The 23,026-nt window shown below is 36.8% G+C and overlaps 1 protein-coding gene across 4 annotated transcripts in view; it reads right to left on the reverse strand.

Annotated features, from left to right (window-relative positions):
* The window catches only part of CTNNA3 (catenin alpha 3), a 2,164,949-nt gene that overhangs the window by 412,053 nt on the left and 1,729,870 nt on the right, over positions 1–23,026 (reverse strand). For all 4 annotated transcript variants that reach the window (XM_056819226.1, XM_056819225.1, XM_056819237.1 and 1 more), the window contains one exon: positions 17,319–17,470. In XM_056819226.1, coding sequence (XP_056675204.1) covers positions 17,319–17,470 — 152 coding nt within the window. The remainder of the gene's footprint in view (positions 1–17,318; positions 17,471–23,026) is intronic.

Here is a 23,026-nt window from a genome sequence, read left to right on the forward strand (position 1 = left end):
CTCCTCCTCATCCACAAGCTCACTCATATGTAACACTTCCTTAATTGAAATGTAGATTATTCAAGGGTAAATAGAATCTTATTGTTATATTTGTGTCTCCAGCAACTTAACACAGTACCTGGCACAGAGTAAGCATTTGATAAATGTTTTATTTATCTATTCATATATAAAGTAAGATGTTCATTTGCCTGTCCTATTTTTCTCTCCAGTGCCTAAATTGTGGCTTTCACATAGTATACAATTAATAATTATTTTTGATTGCTTTACTAATTTATTGCAAAGATAGCAGGTGTCACAGTCTTCACCCTCTTCAGACTTGATGTATCTTCTTTAACTAATGAAAATTAGGTTATCATTTTCATTTGTCAGGATTTTGCACATATCCTGAATGATAGCTGCCTTTATAATCTTATACATGTCAATTAATACACCTGAACTTCAATTACCTTTTCTGAAAAATAAGTTAGACTAGAAGACTTCTGAATTCCTTTCCAAAAGTACCTATGATTCCATGATAGAAAGACATTTTCTATTTGCATGTGCAAACAAACAATGATGCCATCTATTTCTTTATCCAAGTTGAATTTTAAATTAGAAAAGGATGCCTGGGGACCTTCACTAGAGAATTCCCTCCTGTGAACTTTAGATCTACTCCACTATGCTTAGTCTAACAGAACAGGATTGTCTACACCCCTACTTAAGGATTAAGTATTGAGAAGGATGGCCTATGACAGACATGTGCTAGTAAATGACAAATCAGAAACAACTGACAAACCCCTGGGCTGTCCTAAGTCAAGCTTAAGCTACCATTGGTACATGTGAGATGCAGGAAAGTGATGTAAAAACCGTTTATATATTTTGCATCACTTCCTCTCTCGGTCCTTTTTTCACGGAGAGGTGGCTCTGGTGGCAGTGTGCTGAGCGTCTTGGCATCCTGGTGAGGCAGCAGCTATTTTCTGGGTTTGGCAATGATAATCCTTGATACACTACTAGGAAAGCTTAGTAACCTAGTTCAGGTGAGGCATTTTCTCTGACCTCTCTCAGAGTTTAGGCTGATTCTTTTCTCCTTTACTTTCCAAAACACTATTCTCTTAGGAAAGCCTCTAATCTTCTGAAAAGACCTCATGGCGGAGGTCTTTTAACTCCCCTCTGGCACAGGCCAACTGGGAGAAATCCTATAACACTTCCTTCCTCTTCTCCTTAATTCCTTCCCTTTTTATTAATTAAACTACTATAAAATTTCCCAAGTGACTTGGGTATTTTTATTTGGGATATTCTGTGGCGACCAATAAAAATTAGATTAAGTCACAACCTTAAAATTTCCCCTTACAGTCCAATTTCTAAATTCAACACTGTATGGGGAAGAATAGCTGAACTTCATTAGTTTTTGTACCTCATGTGTTTCTAAGATGATAGAAGACTTGGTCAACTTGCAGAAAATCCAGCTTTCTTATGTGATTCCAATCAAATGCACAGTATTCTTTTGATTGACTAGTGTAGCAATATTGCCAAAAAAGGAAATGAGATCAGTTTGATCATTCCAAGACCTCAGAAATTACTTTATGCAACATGAATTTAATATATAATTAGAGATATACATGTTGTTTTCTTAATATACTCTTGGTTTTTATTGGTAGAGAGCATTTCACTTTTTTCTTTGTATTTCCATAGCCTACCATAATATCTGCTATATAGTAGGAAGATCAATTAAATATTAATTGATCAACTATTTCATGGATTTTATTAATTTAATTTATTTAATTAGACTTATTATTTAATTAGACTTATTAATTTGATTTATTAATTAACTGATGTTTCTTAGTTGATATTACCTCTTATTTAAAAAAGACATTGCCTCACTCTGCCTCAGTGATTACCATTTGCATCCCTAAATTGTAAAAAAAAAAAAAAAAACTTCCAATGTTATGTTTTAGAAGTTTTTTGAGAAATCATAGTATAGCCCATTATAGGTTTTGAAGAAAGGAATAGTCAGTGGGCTTAGACTATAAGAAAATAGATCTATAGAAAAAAAATTTTCATACCTTGGAAAAATATATATACATACACACACACATATATATCTCTATCTCTATATCTATATCTATATCTCTATCTATATATGTGTGTATATATATATATATATATATATATATATATATATATATATATATAAAGAGAGAGAGAGAGAGAGAGAGAGAGAGAGTCCTAGCCCAGGGCAATCTGGGCTGAAGTAGGCTAATGCATATGGGCCCCGATCAAAGCCAAGATTTCTAGTCTGGGCTTGGGATATGGATGTAGAACACAGTCAGGGGTGTCTGATAATTCTAAATACTAATTACTAATCTTTCTGCCTAAAGGTAAGGGTAGAGCTCCAAGACAGGGCAATCAAGGGTATGCCTGGTTAGATCAAGTACACAGCAAGAACAAAAACTTGTGCCTAATTTGGGGCTAGAGTTTGATCATCCCCTGGTCTGATCAAGGTCAGAGTCAAATCAAAAGCTTAAACAGCAAGTCCTTAAGCCATTGGCATCTTAAGGGTCAATTAATGTTCAGGGGGACGGGGCTCCCAGAGCTTTCAGCCCTCAGACCCAGAAAATAAGCTGAGGATAACACCAAGCAAGAACTAAAATTTAAGAGGGTAACCTAGCTTCCAAGAAAGCAGAGCCTACCTATAATTAGATAAGAAAAATGAACAAACAACAAAAAAAGTACCTAACTCTAAAGAATTTTTATGGAGACAAAGAACAAGGTATAGACACAGAAGGGGACACAGAAAGCAAAGGAAACACATACAAAATCCAAAAGAAAAATATGGATTTGATGCAAATTCTCTAAGAGCTCAAAAAATATTTCAAAAAATAATTAAGAGAGGCAGAAGAAAAGTAGGGAAGAGAAATAAAATGATGCAAGAAGAAAGGAAAGTGATGCAAGGAGAAATGGTCCAACTGAAAAAGGAGAACCTAAATGAACTGATGCAGAATGAAGTGAGCAGAACCAGGAGAACACTGAACACAGAAAGTAAAACATTGTGGAACAATCCAATGTAATAGATTTTGCTACTAATAGCAATGTAACAAGCCAGGACACTCCTAAAGGACTTAATGGGAAAGAATGCTAACCACATTGAAAGAAAGAACTGTGGAAGTAGAAATGAAAAAGAAGAACGTAAGACATCACTTATTGCATACATACATGGATATGTTTTGGGGATTTAGTCTTTAAAAGATTTTTCCATAGGAAAAATGAATAATATGGAAATAGATATCAAGTGATAACATTTATACAACCCAATAGAATTGTTTTTTTTCAGCTCTGGAAGGGGGTAGGGAAGAGAGGAACAAAAAAATAAATCATGTAAACATTGAAAAATATTTAAAATTAAAATAAAAAAAAGGAGAATAAAAAACTGAGAGAGGAAAATGGGGCCTTGAAAATCAGAATTGACTATCAAGAAACTATTGCTTCCATGAGAAATCAAGAAACAATAAAACGGAATCAAAGGAATGAAAAATGAGGAAAACATGAAATATTTTATTGAAAAGCATTTGACAATGTGTAGGTCCTATGGAACAACAGAGACAAACTAAGGCAGAACAGAATAGAAAGAAGTCGGACTTGGAAATTTTGATCTTGGGAAATGCTATGAACGGATATTTATTCATTTGCTCTCTCACCAATTATTTGCTGAAATCAATGAATACATGAAAATAGTGATATATAATATATGTACTAGATTTGGAATCAGAAGACATTAGTTCACATACCATGTAAAGTACTTTGCTAATTCTAGCTATCATCATTGCCTTTATCATCTTCTAGAATATCAGTGCCCATTTAATGATTGTTCTTAGAGAAATAGAAAACAAGGGTGGAAAGAGGCAGGGTAACAATACACAGGTAGCTGCAAGACATGAAACTAGATGGAGAACAACATCAGATTGTTGGAGTTGGCCTACAAAATGTAAATACTGACCAATAAAGAGTTCAGGAACTTATGGTATACCTTAAGTGATTAATAATTTCACATCAAGGGCAAAGAATGAATGACATACCATGGGAATAAATCTGCTATATTGTTCCATTTAGTAGATATAAAACTGAGTAGAAGTAATCTATATAGTGAGAAGCATCATTTTTGAAGGATTTAAGTGTCAACCTAATACCAATGGAATATGATGGTCAATATTAACAGCTGCCAGGATACTAAGCAAAACAAATGAAAGACATGATAAGGAAATGAGGATATAATGTCACTAATTAGAAAACAAAGCCATTTTCCTCATGTATACATTTCAGAAATATTTTCAACACCAAGATTTTAGCAAGATAGGCTTTTCTAAAACTCTTTTAACAAAATAATTTCCTTAAATCATATTGGATAGATTAGATAGTAAGATTCATATATGATTCTACCAAAGTAGAATAAATCTTTCTATAATTTAATTTTTGAAGATCATACCTACTAAAGGCATAAAGGACATAATTAATCAATTAAGGTTCAGAAAGTCAGTAAATTTAAAATGATGGGGTCCATATCCAAATAAGTGAATGCTTTCACCATACTAAGAGGTATGTCCTTTCTTTCATTTCACAAACATTTTCAAGTGTCTTCTGGCTGCCTGCTAATACTCTATTCCACCATATTTCGCAAGTCAAAATTAAGTTGATTTATCATGTAATTTAATAGATTTAGTTTAGGAATAAAACTTACAATTCATTATAAAATCCTATTGTTATATATTTAGTGTTAGAAACAAACTTAAAGGATAAGTCTATCATTTTACAGATGAGGAAAGAGGTCCCATGAGCTGAAGTGAATTGTTTAAAATCACATGAGTGACTGAGAAATCTAGGAATGGAAACCATATCTTTGCTTCTAAATCCAGTGCTCTATCTGATTCATTGAAATTTCACTCCCAAATTACTGTTTTTATAGAAAATAAAATTGATCTAATAGTCCCTGATTTTACCTGTATTTTTGGAGGGGAAAAAAATGAGACCACCCTAAACTGGTTAAAATGTATTTTACTGCCTTTTTTAAAGTATAGAAATAATTTCCATTATGGTATGCTTCCATATTTTATGGGTTTAATTAAATCTGATTCTTTCTTCTAACCCTGCAATAGAAGATGATATAAAAGACATTATAAGTTTTCAAATTTGGGGATAATTCCATGACTTCCTGTGCTTATAACATCAAGGGACTGACTGATAATGGAGCATAATATGCAAAAAAAAAAATGGGGGGAATTTTCATTGACTTCATCCTGAAGTACCTTCTGTCCTACACACATAATACAAGGACCAAAGCAGCTTGGGTTAAGGCCCAAGAGTAAGACTATGATTATATTCTGTTTGTTATTGTCTTCAAAGAACACAGTGCCCATCAATACCTGGCATTCCACAAAATGGCACGAACAAAGAAAACTCCATGGAACACCTAGTAAGAAGGGTTTCTAGAAGCATGGCATTGATGTAGATATATTTGCATCCGTGATCCAATTAGTGGCCACAAAGCCTAGGATTTGGCAGTGAACCCAGTCCTGCTACATTCATGGAAAACCCAAGATCAAGCCAATTTCGCTGCTTTACAAAAGCATACCCAGGTTATTTTCTGTTCTCCAACTCACTTTTTTACAAAAGGAATCAATGTCCTGGCATTACTTCAAATCTAGCCATGTTCTCTATTCCTTGGAATGAAGAGAGAGATTGCTGGTATTGTTTCAAATGTATGTCAATGAATATTTAGGAAACAAAAAAGCAACTAACCTTCCTACAGGGGGGAAAATACACTTTTGATTGTGAGTGTGTCGGTGTGTGTGTCTGTGTGTACAGAGAGTTATTATTATATGGTATGCCTAGGATGATTTTGTCAATATTTTAAAGGTGATAGCTTGAAATCTATAGGAAAATGATGTCCAGAGAAGGTAAGCTACTTCTATAATATAGAACTATTGGCAATATTTAAAGATGTTGCTGAGACAATCATATAATGAGTGCTAATAGATATAGATATAGATACAGATACAGAAATAGATATAACTTGGCTTTTCTCCTTTCATGTATTAAGAATGTTTATAATCTTTTGTTTTTTCTCATCCAGTTTCAATGAGGGTAAATAATTGTCTGTCATTATTCATTTACTCACCCCTGACCAAATGATTCCTCGGTCTCATGCACAGTTTTCAGGGTTTAAGACTAATTTAACGTTAAAGCATACTGTGCTTCCACATTTCTCAGCAAACAGTGAATTTATCTCAATGAAATCAAATGGACATTTGTTGAGTATTAACCATGTGCCAGGAACTGTGTTTGGACCTAGAGTCTTCAAAAGAAAAATAAAATAAGCCCTGTTCTCAAGAAACACCTATTCTCTAACAGGGATACTTGAATATATATGAATAATTTAAAATATAATTACAAGTTGCTGTTGAGTCATTTCAGACATATCTAACACTTTGTGATCCTGCTTGTGGTTTTGGAGGAGTTTCCATTTCCTTGTCAACCTCATTTAACAGATGAGGAAATTAAGGTAAACAAAAAAAATGATTTTCCTAGATTCACACAGTTAGTTAATGATAGAGGCCAAATTCAGGTCTTTTTGACTCTAGGCCCATTGTTTTACCCATCATGCCCTCTGGTTGGCCCAAGGTAAAAAACATAGGTTTTGACCCTCTAATAAATGGGGGTATCCAGATATGCCTTATGCAAAATGTTACCTTTTAATTGTTCTTAAAAAGCAGCATGTAATACTAAGAGGTGAAGAGGAGACAGTATATTCTAAACATAGGAGAAATCCTGTGCAAATTCAGGGACATAGAGCTAGAAGACTGTGTATAAGGAATAGTGAGTCAGACAGTTTGGGGTAGAATGTAAGGAGTATTAAGGAGCAACTAGATGGCTCCATGGATATATTGCCAGGCCTGGAAATTGGAGGCCCTCGGTTCAAAACTAGTCTCATGCACTTCCTAGCTATGTGACCTGGACAAATCACTGAATTCTAATTGCATGAACCCCATCACTTTTCTGCCTTAGAATTTATACTTATTATTCATTCTACTATGGATGAAAAGAGTTTTAAAAAAATACAGTACAATAAGGGGACAAATCATCCTAGAATGAATTGCTAAGATTTTGCAAGGGGGAAAAGGTCAGGACTTTTGATTTCATTTGTATAGAGAACTTTCAGGAAGGAGATTCTTTTACCAATAAAGTTCAATATGTTCTTTGTAACTTAGTCTGATAGAATTGCTTCAAGAACCTTTAGAGTTTAAGTGACTTGCCCAGGGCATCCATTAGTGTATATAAAAGGCAGAACTTTAATTCTCTTTACTATTCTATGTTGCCTCTAACAAAAGATATACTCACAATGAATACAAAGAAATTTTAAGAATCACTAACTAGGAGAAGTAATAAAGGCTTCTTTTCAGAACTGAGTTGTGCCAATTAAAATTTTAGAGCTTTTTAGAGTAAAAGGTGAGAAGGGAGAGCATTCCAGGCATGGGAAACAATTACAGAGTGGTATAAGTGAGAAATGTAACATCATGTAAGCAAGAAAATAAATTTGGCTGAAATTTTAAAAAGTATTGTGAAGCATAAAGAGAATCAGTAATGTATAACCAGGTGGGAAAGATAGATTGGTATAAGATTTTGAAGGAATTTCAATACCAACAAGGAGGATCTTGCATTTTGTACTGAGAACAAGATAGAATCCCAGAAGGCATTTGGACAGAGGAAAGATATCATCACATCTATGCATGAGAAATATCAATGTGCTAGCTCTGTGCAGATGAACCTATGGTATTGGTGCCAGAGGGAGGAATCAGAGATCTTTCTGTGGCTACACATGCCATCACCCTAGCATAGAGGTGGCCAAAGCTTGTTACTAGAAAGCCAGAGGGATATGGGGCTGGGATGGGCTGCTTTCCTGCCCCTCTCCATGGGTGCCTGAGGACATTTCTCATATCACCAGCTCCTCAAAAGGGTTTGTTATTGTGGTGCTAGCTTATGTAGAATGAATTAGGGAAGAAGAGAAAATGGATATAGAGAGACCAATTAGGAGATGTGAGGTTGATAGTGATGGGGTGGTTGTGGTGTGAAAAGAGAGAAGGGATAGAGAAGAAAGGAAATTGGAAATTGATTAGAAAAGGGAGGGAGGGGAGGTAAAAAAAGACTAAGACTTCAAAGTTATCAACTTGAATGACCAGGAGGCTATTGATACCCTCCACTGAATCAGGGAAGGTGGGAAGCTTTAGGGATAAAGATGCTAAGTTCCATTTTAGAAGAGTCCAATTTGAGATAGCTATGAGATGGCCAATGAAAAGGTGGAATAGGAAGCTGAAGAAGCAGAAGTGGAAATGCACAGAGGCATGAATTTGGATGTATAAATTTTGCAATCATCCTCAGAGAAAGTCTAATGCATGTCAACTGAACCACAGTGGATTTTATTTGGAAAACTGAATAGTTACTCTTACTGTTTCTTGCTAAACTACTCTGCTCAGCTCAAAAAACAAGTCATTCCACCCACTGCTACTGGCATTCCTGCAAGCAAGCAATTTCTTTGCTATTTTTTCCTCTTAAACGAGTTATGAGCTTACTAGCCATCTTAGCCTCTTTTTATAGCAGAGCCCCTAAGGGAGAAAGTTGTGGCCAGGAGTCATAAAACCCACCACTCATATGATCACACCTGTGAAGCTTTAAACTTTTATTTTATTTTATTTTGTCTTATTTTATTTATATAGGAGGGCTCAAAAAATATTACAGGATAACATAATTACAGGCATGAAAGAGGCCTCAGAGGCCATCTAGTCCAACAGGTCTTCAAAAAGTATTTTTCTGGTGTAATTAGGTTGCTCATTGGTTAGAGCACTACATCTGGAGAGCCCTAGGTTCAAATCTGACCTAAAATAATTCCTACCTATGTGACCCTGGTCAAGTCACTTGACCTCAATTGCCAAGTACTTATACTCTTACCTCAGAACCAATATTTAGTGTTGATTTGAAAAGAGAAGGTAAGGGCTTTAAAGGAAAAAAAGTATTTCTCCAATATCAGCTTGAATATTTTCAGGGATAGAAAAGTCACATCCTTACAAAGTAATCTATTCAAATTGTGGACAGCTATATTAGGGTATTATATTTTGTTTTGTTTTACCATATATCCAGATGAAGTCCATTACTGCAACTTCTACCCATAATTCCTAGTATTGCTCTCTGGAGCCAATCAGAGCAAATATAATTGTTCTTCCATGTAACATTCAAATATTTAATTAAAAATGAGAGCTGCCATGTAATCTCAAAATCTCATTTCACCAGGCTAAACCTCTCCAGCTTCAACCTTTCATCTTTCTATGATATGATATGATATTAATAACCTTACCACATAATTGACCTATTCTAACTTTTCAATGTCATACCTAAAACCTGGTTAGTTAGTGGTAGTCTCTCGGTGACTGAGAATGACTATTGTCTTTGTGCAGTTTCATCTACGGTGTACCCTCATGAGTCCAAAGGCTGAGATGCAGAGTTTGTGGCACATGGGGCATGGGATGCCAGTTGTTACAGGAGGTGTGGTTGTGGCCTGGTGTCGGCATTCACACGCAGCGGCAAGACGTTGACATCGCTCATCTTCAAAGGTGGTGGCAGCATGGTTAATGTGGGTTCGCCAGCTGCTTCTGACAGAGGCAGCGAGTTCTAGTTGCTTTGGTGTAATGCCAGCCCACTTCAAGTTGGACTTTAGCTGATCCTTGTATCTTTTCTTTGGTCGGCCTTGTTTCCTGAGTCCGGCTGACAGTTCACCATAGAATACCTGTCTTGGTATTCGCTGTGGGTCCATGCAGATGACGTGTCCAGACCATCGTAGCTGGGTTTTGAGGACCATGACTCCAATGCTGATGGAGCTGGCTCTGTTGAGGACTTCCTGGTTGGTGATACGGTCCTGCCATTGGATCCTCATGATTGACCTGAGGGAGCATTGGTGGAATTGCTCCAACTGTTTCATGTGCTTCCGATTCAGTGTCCATGTCTCACAACCGTACAGGAGCGAGCTGAGGACCACTGCGTTGTACACTTGGAGATTCATCACAGTGCTTACACCTCTGTGTTGGAGAACTTTGGAGCTCAGCCGCCCGAGTGCCTGGCTGGCCTTTTGGATCCTGGCATTAATCTCGTGGTCTAGGGACCCGTCGTTGGCAATGGTGCTGCCCAGGTACTTGAAAGTGTCGACGTTAGAAAGCTGCGTGCTGTCAATTGTAATGCACGGCTGGTTAGTTGGCCTCCCTGGTGCCGGTTGGAACAGCACCTCTGTTTTGCTGAGGCTGATAGTCAGGCCAAACAGTTTTGTTGCAGTGGAGAACCTGTCCACAATGGTTTGGAGATGATTTTCTTGGTGGGCCATGAGAGCACATTCATCTGCGAAGAGAGCTTCCAGGATGAGTCTCTCTGTTGTCTTTGTTTTTGCAGTCAGGCGGCGAAGGTCAAATAGTGAGCCATCCAGTCGGTATTTGATGTAGACGCCCAGGTCTAGATCCATCACAGCATGTCATAATACTTGGGTGAAAAATAGGTTGAATAGTACCAGAGCAAGGATACAGCCTTGTTTCATGCCATTGGAGATGTTGAAGCGATCGGAAGTCTCTCCACCAGATAGGACTTCCCCTGTCATGTCGACATGAAAGAGCTGGATCAGTTTGACAAATTTTGCTGGGCAACAGAGCTTGCTAAGGATCACCCACAATTTGTCCCAGTTCACTGTGTCGAATGCCTTTGTCAGGTCTATGAAGACAATGTAGAGACTCAGGTTCTGCTCAAGGCATTTTTCCTGCATTTGCCTCACTGTGAAGACCATGTCAATGGTGCTACAATCTGGTCGGACTCCACATTGTGACTCAGGCAGGTTCTGCTCTGAAGCAGATGACAGGAGTCTGTTGAGTATAACACGAGCGAGGAGCTTTCCAGCAGTGGAGAGTAGTGAGATGCCACTATAGTTGTCACAGGCTGCTCGTGCACCTTTGTTCTTGTATAGGGCTACGATGGAGGCGTCTGTGAGTTCTGGGGGCATGTCTTCCTCTTCCCATATGCTGGTCAGCACTATGTGGAATGCCTGGAGCACCTTTCCATTTAAGGCCTTGTACACCTCGGTTGGGATCCCGTCTTTACCGGGTGCCTTGCCTGCACTCATTTGTTTAATGGCTATTTGGACTTCCTCTATTGAAGGAGGGATGTCAAGTTGTTCAATGGTGTGATTTTGGGGGATCTGGTCAAGGGCGCTTTGGTCAACTGAAGAGGGTGAGTTGAGAAACTGACTAAAGTGTTCTTTCCACCTGTTGCTGATGCCTTTTTTATCTTTTATGAGAGTGTCACCGTCAGCAGATAGCAAGGGAGTGGTGGGGGGTTTTAATGGCCCATAGACAGTCTTGAGGGCACTGAAAAATTGTTTGTAGTTTTTCGTATCAGCAAAGCGCTGGATTTCTTCTGCCTTTTTTTCCCACCATCGGTCTTGCATCTTCCTGATCTCACACTGTGCTGTGGCTTGGAGAGACTTGAATCTGTCCTTTTTAGGAGCAGAGTTTAGGTTATTTTGCCACTCCATAAAGGCTTTGTTCTTTTTGCTCAATAGGTCTTCAAGAGCAGTGTTGTTCTCCTTGAACCAGTCCTGGTGGTTGCATTGTTCGGGGCCTAGGACTGCCTTTAATGTTTCCTTCTGCGTCTCTGAACTGGTTCTATTTCTCAATTGAGCTTCCAGTGAGTGGTCCCTTGGCAGACAGCTTGTCATCCAGGCAGGACTGGAATGTTTGCAAATAAGATGGGTCTCTAAGACGACTCACGTTGTAACATGCGCGAGCTGTCTGGGCATGTTTTGGATGGCGAGGCACAATGTGCATTTGAAGAGTCACTCTAACCAATCAGTGGTCTGTCCAGCATTCAGCTCCTCTCATGGCTCTGGTGATCTGTACATCCTGGATGTCTCACCGGCATACAATGATGTAGTCAATGAGATGACACTGTTTTAATCATGGGTGCATCCATATTGTTTTATATTTGTTCTCCATTCTGAACACAGTGTTCGTGATGATGAGTTCGAACTCTGAGCATTTGCTGAGTAGTAGTAGGCCATTGTTGTTCATTTTGCCCACACTGTGTTTGCGGAGCACTCCTTTCCATCTTTCATGGTCCGGGCCAATGCGGGCATTGAAGTCTCCCAGTAGTATCAACTTGTCATTTGTGGGCACTGAGTGCAGGATGGTACTCAGGTCAGAGGAGAACTGCTCGATGGTCTCCTCTGTGCTGGTCAGTGTTGGGGTATATGCGCTGATGATTGTGGCATACTGGTCTTTGCTGATAGGCAAACTGATCTTCATGAGCCTCTCGCTGATGCCCACAGGCAAGTCTGGCAGCTGTTTGAGCAAACTGGTCTTGATGGCCAGGCCAACACCGTTGATTCTGTCTTCATTTGAGGCTCTACCTTTCCAGAAGAAGGTGTATTCAGTGGTGGGTTCGCTGAGTGATCCCTCTTCTGGTAAGCGTGTTTTGCTAAAGGCTGCTATGTCGATGTTATATTGCACCAGTTCTTTACTGATTAGAGCTGTTCTTCTGTCAGGTCTTGGGGTATTCTCTCTGTCAAGTAATGTCCTGATGTTCCATGCTCCTAGTCGGAGTTTCTTTGTACTTTTTCTTTGATTTCTACTGCTTAAAGGGATGACCTCCCAGCCACAGTGTGCTGACCAGGTGTTTGTAGGGCAGGCAATGTTTGGGACACGTTTTCTAGTCCCCTCCCTTGATTAGGATGAGCAGTGCTGTCCTAGAGAGGGCTGCTCAGTCTCCCAGGATGCAGCCGAACGTCCCTGCTGCCCACATGGTCGAGCGACCACTGGTCCGTGGGCCGCCTACGTGCAGGATCATGACTACAACTGCCAGTGGTCACCTCCACCTGTTGCGTCACCACTCCCCCATCACCGCAGGTCTTGAAGAGGGTGGACGGGGTTAGGATAGATGAGTGTGCACAAAGATACTTGTGCGTGAAGGAGATTTAAGTGGAAAAGCTGATTCACAGAGACAGTTCCACTCTCTCAGCATTGGAAGCCTGGGTCCAGTGGTATGAAAAGTCGTTACACCTGGAGAGTACCTCAGCTGCATTGGATGGCCATGTTGTCTTGTGCTCCAACATGCCCTAAGCACTCCACAGTGCTTTGCTGCATTGCCATCTCAGCCGTTGAACCTTCTTATTGGTTTCTTCTGCCTGTTCCACCGAAGCAGTCTTCACATGCGGGGTGAGCAAAGCCCTGGTTCACCAGGGGTCGATGGCCCAGTGGCTACCCTCACAAGGTTTGACCAGCCTGTCAAAGCCGTTGCCCGAGGTGCGGCTGCTGCTGCATGCTAACAGCTACTGGGAGCCACAAGTGAGAGCTGGGTATCAGGTGACGGTCTGAGACTGGAGAGCTGCCCCAAGAGAGCATGACAAGCCCTTTATACCAGAGATACTACCCCTCCCTGAACACCCCAAAACCTGGTACCCAGATCTAAAAGCAAGATTCTAAGATTCTACTATCTCTGTCAATGGTAAAGGTGGTCATCTTTACACTTTTCACAAAAGAGCTATCAACCATCATTAAACTTTGTAAAAGAGTTAGGGGGATATAGGCTTTGGAACTAGGTGGAATGAAATTGAAATCTAGCAAATCTCTCTCTCTGTCTCTGTCTCTCTCTCTGTCTCTGTCTCTCTGTCTCTGTCTCTCTCTGTCTCTCTCTCTCTCTGTCTCTCTCTCTCTCTCTCTCTCTGTCTCTCTCTCTCTCTGTCTCTCTCTCTCTCTCTCTCTGTCTCTCTCTCTCTCTCTGTCTCTCTCTCTCTCTGTCTCTCTCTCTCTCTCTCTCTCTCTCTCTCTCTCTCTGTCTCTGTCTCTCTCTCTCTCTCTCTCTCTCTCTCTCCTGTTCTCTCTCCCCAAAGGAAGAAGCTGAATTGAAGAGAAGTGGTTTACATGAGGTCACCTATAAAGGTGTTAAAAGTAGAATTCAAATACAAGTTTTCTTTTCATTGAAATCCAGTGTACTTCCCATGAAATTGTAGAGCTTATAACTTCTCAAGACCTCTAACCTTCTCTTTTCAAACTTTTAGTCTCAAAGTCCAAATTTATGATGGAAGAGTGAATATAGGATCCCTAGTAAGTTTGTTGGTAGAGGTCCCCTGTTCATCAATATCTCCTTTGAAATAAATGTTATGGGTCTTATGAAAAAAATCAATTAATTTATCTACTGATCAAGAATTATCAAGTAACCATTTGCACACATTATGCAATGTTCTGAGCATACAAATAAGAACTGAAACAGTATCTTCTCTCTTAGATCATTTCATTATGAAGAGCAGAAAGATAATATTTGTTCAAGTCCAAGCTGGGTTTTGGCTACTCAGAATGAAATTGAATTGAATCATCATGGTACAATGGAGAGATTGTGATTCAGGGTAAATCCTTTGACTTTTTCAGAAGTTTGTTTTCTCACTTGCAGGAATTGTGGAGTTTGACTCAATGGCCTCTAAGATTATGACTCCATAAATATGATCCTATAAAACTTCTATAGTTATTCTCAGAAGCAAGGAACAATCTTAACAGGAACTTTTATTTCTCTGCTCAATTTTTTCTGCTCACCTTTTCTTTTTTACCCAACAGCTCATTATTTTTAACCTAACTTCAGGTAGCCTGTGATTGCATCATATTTTCCATGAATTCTGTTCTTCATAGTGTTCTGATAACTCTCATTAGGGTAAACATACTGTTTATTTAAAGATATTAAAGGCAGAACCTTTTGCTAAGTATTCAACAACTGAAAATTTCCCAGGTATATAATGAAGATGCACCAGAGCCCCCTTTATCTCTGAGCTGGGACCTAGAGTTCAGCCAAGATACTGATATTATTACAGCATTCTTTGTAGAATATTTGAATGAACAGCTCAGCGGATTTAAAGAAAATTAAAAAAAAAATTAAAGACAGGTGAAAAACTATTTTAAAAATAAAATGTATTTTTAAAATTATAAAATTACAAAATATATACTTGATGCAATTTTCAGGAAGGAAGTTTTAAATTTTTGAATTATGAATTTTATGAAATTCATAAAATATAAATATATATTTAAATATATGCTATATACAAAATAGTTTTAAATCTATGAAAATATGAAAATTTGTAAAAATAATGTTTACTTTTACAATTTTTAATTTTTAAAATAAAATTTATATAATACATATTTTCAATCTCTCATTTTATTCAAATGACACATTTTGTCATACTTCCTACAAAAAAAGACTACCATGACAGGTCAGTATGTGTTCAGGGAAGTCTATTCCAGTTTCCACTAGTCCTATGATTTGCAAGCTGTAGAAATCCCAGGGAGGAATTTCCTATTACAAAGCTCTTTAACTTTTAGTCCTAGAAAAGAGTTCTGAATGATTTTTTAAAATCATTTACTGCTTATCTGCTTGGTAAAGTCTATGGCTCACATCTCAGAATATAGCTTTACAATATATAAAATAATATAAAGGATTTTATTTTATTTTTTAAATCCTTACCTACCTCCTTAGAATCAACAGGATGTATTGGTTTCAAGACAGAAGAGTAGTAAGAGCTAGGTGATGGGGGTTAAATGGCTTGCCCAAGGTCACACAGCTAGGAAGTATCTGAGGTCAGAGTTAAATCTGGGACCTCCCATCTCCAGGCCTGGTTTTCAACCCACTGAGCAATCCAGCTGCCCCCCATAAAGGTTTTAAAGGAATTTAATTATAATAAATATAATTACCAAAACATTTAAAAAACATGTTACTAAATGCCTAGTAAGAATCCCTATAGAATACTACCTAAGGAACTAAGTCCTATGAGTCTTGGTCAGAGTTTCATAGCCAGTATACAAGAATCCTTTTTATTTTGAGACCACTGCCCTGATTCCAAAATCAAATCTAACCCAAATGCCACACCACCTCTCATGGTCCCCAGTGTGGTATGTAAATCAGTATTTATATGATGAGGGGGGGGATGTATAGAAATTCATTTGAGAAGGTTTTAGTAGAATGTATGCTCAATAGAAATCAGTAATTCATATGCTAGCCTCAGTCCCACCAAATAAGGTGATCTTTAACTTTATCAAAGAAGCTAAGTGTTAGAAACAAGAATATACTAATCCAGTGGTTAATGCCATAATTCAACCACATCTATTATACTCTAGTTAGTTTGGGGCATCACGGCTTAGGAAAAGGAATAGCATACTATTGAAATTAAAAGAGAAGAAGGGTCAAGAGTCAAAGGGGGATCTCACATAATGACAAATAATCATAAAACGAACACTGGCACAGTAATAGAGAGGAACTAATGCTAGATAGGAAGAGAACAAAGATTGGATTTCTGACTTTGCCACTTGCAACTCCTAGGACCTTGGATAAAGCACTTACATTTTCCAAGGTCTCCAGTTCCCCTTTGTAAAAATAATTGTACATGAATCATTACTTGTGGGATTCAGAACCAACATTCATACAAACTACACTTAATCATGGGTTTCCCAAAACTCATACACTCTGGTCTATGTTCATCATCTGGATATTACTGAGAAACATCCATATTTGTATCATGTCTGGATCTCAGGAGAAAGAGAAATGGTTTTAGGTACTCTGTAAGGTCTGAGACTAAAATTATCTGAAAATACAAAGGGCACAAAAATAATATCATAAATGGTCTTTCTTTTCTGCTAACCCTGCTAGCTCCCTAGGACCTATAGAAAGCTTCATTCTCCCAAAGGGAAAGTGCATGAGATTGATAAAGCTTTAGAGAACATAACTATCTGATGAGTTCTATTCCCCTGCTGAATGTTCCCCTATTATATCTGTTTGAACAACCAATCAATGAATGAGTCAATGTGGATTTATTATGTACTTAATATATTCCCAAGACGATATTAAACACTGGAGATACCAAGAAAGTAAAAAATGTATTGTCCCTGTTATCAAAGAGCTTCGATATTAATACTAGAGAAATCAGTAAAATAACTCTATAAAACTTAGAGTGGTATCCTCATTGGGCCATCCATTCAACAATAGCATCTACAACAAAAGAACACACATGGAGTCAAGATTCATTACTATTCTTCTAAAACCCTGCAAAATTCATAGTGTATAGAATAAGTAAAGGACAAAATCTGGGTTTACTCTTTCTGTCACATACCATTGCTGTCAATTCATAATCTAGTATGCAAAAGAATTCATCAGTTGACTCACATTATTAATATCAATGAATGTCCAGTTGGTGAGAGGCAAAAACAGTTCAATGAAAATCAAGGCCCACTTACCCTGATCATCATGACGGCACAGCGGATATCATGGATAGAATCATAGACCTTTTTGGAGGCATCCACAAATTGGCTATCATCAAACTGGTGCATAGAATTTGTGCTGAGGGCTTCCAAGGCAATGTTGACATGGATGACAAACTCTGGGATTGCTGTTGAAATAAACACAAAATGGAAGAAAGGATTAATTCTTTTGTTTTGATTGAAGGAACAGAATATTAGAAATTATCACCCAATCTTTAATTAAGAATACAAAAGATTTAAAACATTAATTTGGCTGGAAAACATGCATATATATATATATATATATATATACATACATACATATGTGTATGTACACAATTATGTATTCACATGTATATAATTATATGTGTGTATGTTAACTATAGAAATACACATATATACATATTGTGAACTTTAAATTACTCCACCCTACTTAGATCTTGCTTTATGGTGAAGATAAAATTATAATCTCCTAATTGAACAATGAAGGTACTTAGTTATTACTTTATAGTGAAGCTAGAGCTCTAAGTTAAGTCTATTTTAAGATCTTAATACAAAAAGGTATTAAGTAACTATAAAGGTTAAATTAATCACAAAAAGGTTAAGTAACTAACAAAAGGTAAACTAACAAAGAAGTGTTAAGTAACTCAAAAGATATAATCTAATCAAAGAAGATGAGAACTAAAGAATGGGCAGTCTTGGAGGAAAGCCTCTAATGTGATTGGTAGATGTGAAAATTTAAAGGAGGGGACACAAGAGTAAAAGGTCTATATATTTGACTCACTTCCTCTCTCTGGTACCTTTGGCAGCAGAAAGGTGGCTGGTGGCAGTGTGCTGTGCTTTTTGGCATCTTGGCATGGCTAGAGATATTGTCTGGTTCAGTGGTGAGTTTCTGGCTGAGTTTTTCATCCTTTACTTTCCAAATGTTATCCTCTTAGAAGCCTCTAATCTCCTTCAGAGACCTAGCAAAGGAGATCTTGAACTACCCCTGGCACAGGCCAGGTGGGAGAAATCCTATATTCTCTTCCCTCTTTCTCCTTAAATCCTTCCCTCTATATTAATTAAAATTACCATAAAATTCCAGACTGACTTGGCTATTTTATTTGGAAATTTTCCCTGGCAACCAATTAATTTAGATTTTAAGTCACAACCCTAAAATTATCTTTACAATATACATACTTATAAACATATACATCCACACATATATTATATAAAAACATATATAAATATACCTAATAGAGTGAGCTCAGTGCCACAGTGGAGAGAGTGCTTGGCCTGGGGTCAGAAAGATTAATCTTTATGAATTCATATCTGGACACAGAAACTTACTAATTATGTGATACTGAACAAGTTACTTAACCCTGTTTGCCTCAGTTTCCTTATCTATAAAATGAACTGGAGAAGTTAATAGCAGACAATTCCAATATCTTTGCCAAGAAAACTCCAAACTGTATCATAAAGAGTGGATGTGACTAACATGACTGAACAACAAAACAAAACTATACCTATGTATATATGTATAGGTTGATATTTATATCTATCTATATAATCACATATATGCTAGTATTTATATATATTATATTTTAATAGGAGGATCAAGAAAGTATAATAGATTCGATACTGAACAGTCAATAAATATTATATTCAAATATTGATTGACATCTGTGCTAGCTAATCCTAGAAAGCCATTTAACCTCTTTATGTTATATCCTACTCAATTCAAAGATCCTAGAAATATTGAAAGAATAAAAAGTGATAAAATACATCAAATTAAAATCTAGCTTTGTCAAGACATAAGCTAGTTGAATGAGAGATTTGAACAGAAAATTTATTTTTATTTATTTATTTTTAAACCCTTACCTTCCATCTTGGAATCAATATTGTGTATTGGTTCCAAGGCAGAAGAGCGGTAAGGGCTAGGCAATGGGGGTTAAGTGACTTGCCCAGGGTCACATAGCTCAACATATATGTGGCCAAATTTTAACCTAGGACCACCTGGCTCTAGGCCTGGCTCTCAATCCACTGAGCTATCCAGTTGCCCCCTTAAGCAGGGACTTTAAGGGAGACATTTTAGTATATGTAATATAGCACAATATCTGTATAGAATTCCATTGTATGCACAATCCTTCATTATCATTCTGTTCTACACATCCCTACATCATATACCAAGTATATGATCACTGAATGCCTACCATATCTGTAAAAGTAAGCTAGGCCCTTTGGAGAATCAAGAAATACTATATAAAAACTGGACAAATTAAAAAAAAAAACTATATAAATTTTCATCATTTTCGCCATCATCGTCATCATAATTATCATCATCTTTTTTGTTTGAAGCACTTTAATATAGTAGAAACAGAACTGATTTGGGACGTAAATGACCTACAACAAAATCATTCCTTTGAAGTCCATTTGTAAATGGCCTCTGGTAGGCCACTAATTATTTGATACTAGGGCTGTCCTTTAATATTTTTCTTTTTAGCTGATTTGTGGTACATGTTATTGAGAGGGGGAGGTACCAAAAGGATAATCTGACAGTCCTGAATTTAAATAAAGCACCAGTATCTTTGCATTACTGATCTACTTAAGAAAAGAAAAATAAAAATCCAGGAGTTATCAGTAGAGAATGATAAAGTGAAAGTGAGGAATGGAAAGGATACTGGGTAATTTAACATTCAAGGCAACTGGGTTTAAACACTACTGCCACTCATTAGTTGCAAGATCCTGGGCAAGTCATTTAACTGATTTAAGACTCAGTTTCTTCATATGTAAAATGGTATTAATAATAACTAGAGTTGTTATCTCAGATGCCTGTGATGAAGATTAAAAAAGATGAATTGGTGCTAAGACATATACATGTCATTTAATGTAAAATGTGAAAAACATAAGGCATTTAAAGGATACCACAAACATTCATATGTGCACATTATTTTTTTTTAGTTTCACTCTTTTCTCCCCTATCAACATGAGTGTTAGCAAAAGTTCTATTATTAAGGGATATGGATGATATAGCCCAAAGAAACCTTTAAGAAAAGTTTTCACTAAAGAAATATTTAGATTTTTGAATTGTAAACAAACTAGAGATCCAAGGAAAATCCTGATGTGGAAGAGAAGATTATTTTTAATGATCTTATTCAAAATCTTCAAAGGAAGTACATTTTAATTGACTATTTTCAGTCTCTTTTCATTATGCTATGGAATTACAGTCTAAAAATTTCTATATTATTGACATTATATTTTGACAAAAATAAATCATTAGTCTTATATACAATATATCAAAATTGTTACACTGTTACATTTGGAAAATATTAGATTTGCAGTCAGGACAACTGCTTTCAAATCCAAGAACTTGAACTTGGTAACTAGGTGACCTTGGGCAAGTCATGAATGTCTTTGAATTGCCACTTCCCCTTAGGTAAAAATAAGTGCAATTATATTTATATCTATTATAGAGTTATTATAGGGATTGAGTGAAATAATGGATTTAAAGGATTATATAATCATAAAGTTTTATATAAATTATTAATATTTATGCCATTATCAATACCTGATAATATTTAGGGGAATTAATTTAATATTTCTTAATTCCTTAATACATTCTCAGTAATTTATAATAATAATGTTAGTTTATTCTTCTTTCTATTATTATTAAAATTTGTTTTAGTAAAAATCTGAAACATATTAAGAGTTGATAACTTCCACTATCTTCCAAATCAGAACCTCCCATTTTAGGACAAGAGAATGAACTCTAATAAACTAAGAAGAGATGTGCTAACAATTGTCCAGCCTGGTCCACTTAAAGGAAAAAACAAAAGTTTCATCATTGTCTTTTATTTTTCAAGCTATTTGTTGAATAATATACTCACAGTATGAAAAAGAAAAACAGTCAAGACTAACAATTTGACAAACCACCAAATTTGACAGCACATTCTCCATTCTGGATCCATGGTTCCCAAGGAGAGAGGTGCCACTACCTAGAGAGCAGAAGTGATATGACCAGAGTGGAATTAACCAGTGACATAGCCTATATTTCTAGTGTGGGGTTGGGGGGTAAGAGACTATTTGGAAGAGTCAAGATCTGTGATTTTTATTGATATACAGAGCCCTGGTCTATCAATAAACATTTATTAAGTGCCTACTATATACCAGGGATGATGCTAACTGTGTCCCACTGGATGGAACTTTCAACATAGATCAGCAACTATTCTACCATTAATAAACTTAGAGAGCTGTCTTAGGCATTGACAATTTAAATTACTTGTATAGGGTTAAAAAATTAGCATATATAAGAGGAAAGGTTTAAAACTTAGTTTTCTGACTCTAAGGCCAGCTCTCTATTCACTAGTAAATACCTCCTGCCTGACTTTCAATATACATGTGATGTTTATAGAACCTTATTCACATTTTACTGAAGAGGGAAACTGAGGCACAGAGTAAACCAAGTTGTCTAGTTTCAAAAACACAGAATTCTCTGATTCTAATCACCTCCTCTCACATAAAAAAAAAATATTCCATAAAAATCCCCCTCTCCAAAATCCTTCTTAACATTCCTCTTAGAACAAGTGTCCTCTAAGTTTTTCTGCTTCTAAATACAGGATCCTATGAACTATTGAGTCAATAGATATTGAGAGCATCCCTAAGTGCCAGCAATATTCAGCACACAGGCCTATCCATCTCTTCCAATCAACATTTTCTTCCCTTAAAAAATGGTTTTGGAATTCAAGTCTACACTAGCAAGCAAACTGCCTGCTATCAGCATTCTCTGGAATCTTTGGGAGAAACCCCTAATTATGGAAAGAGCTGGTTATTGCTGTCATGGACAAGAATGTGACACTAAATTATAGTATTTTAAACCAGATATAACTCTGCCTCCCCATGACTGCTGCTTGTCCTCATTTTAACTCCTCTGAGGGTTTTTTCAATAATAAACTAATATTAGCTCCAATTAAAATAGAGCCCTTTAAAAGCCAAAGCTTAATTTCTGAAGTGCAGATGGAAATGGCAACTTACTCCATATTACCAGCCTAAATGGGCTATTCTTAGCTAGGATGAAACACAGTTGGCATTTCATTAACCTCAGAAGCAAATATGGGTAAGCCTTCCCTGGATGGTGTTGCTGCCAGGATCAGAGGGGCTGTGGGCATTTTTGTTTCTTTCTTTTTTATGCTCTCATGGAAAGACAGAATGAGGGTCATTTGTTTTCTGGTAATTGTTCATTGAGAAGAAATCACTAATTATCAGAAATGTCTTAGCTCAGGAGAGCACAGTGTTAAATGGATGATAGAAGACCATTTAATAGGAATGATCCAAAGGAGGCCAAAGCAAATCCATTAGAATCAATATGGTTTATAGATCAGGAGTTCTTAACCTAAGGTTTATGGACCATAAAGCAATCCTGCATAGATTTCAGGGAGATAATAAACTTGGATGGTGAAAAACTACATCTTCATTTTTACTAAACTCTAAATGAAATTTCACATTTCCTTGAATTATTGAAAAACATTACTCTGTCAAAAAGTCCATAGACTTCACCAGACTCTCACAAAAAAAAAAAAGATTAAGAATCCTTAGTGTATGGGGACATAAACTGTATTCATTTGCAAGTAATAATAATAATAACAGTATTTTAGTTTTTTTAAACATATACATGTATTAAATAATCTGATTTTCAAAAGCCCTTTGAGTTATGTGGCATTATTATTCTT

Source organism: Monodelphis domestica, chromosome 1 (assembly GCF_027887165.1).
Source record: "Monodelphis domestica isolate mMonDom1 chromosome 1, mMonDom1.pri, whole genome shotgun sequence".
NCBI classification, from domain to species: domain Eukaryota; kingdom Metazoa; phylum Chordata; class Mammalia; order Didelphimorphia; family Didelphidae; genus Monodelphis; species Monodelphis domestica.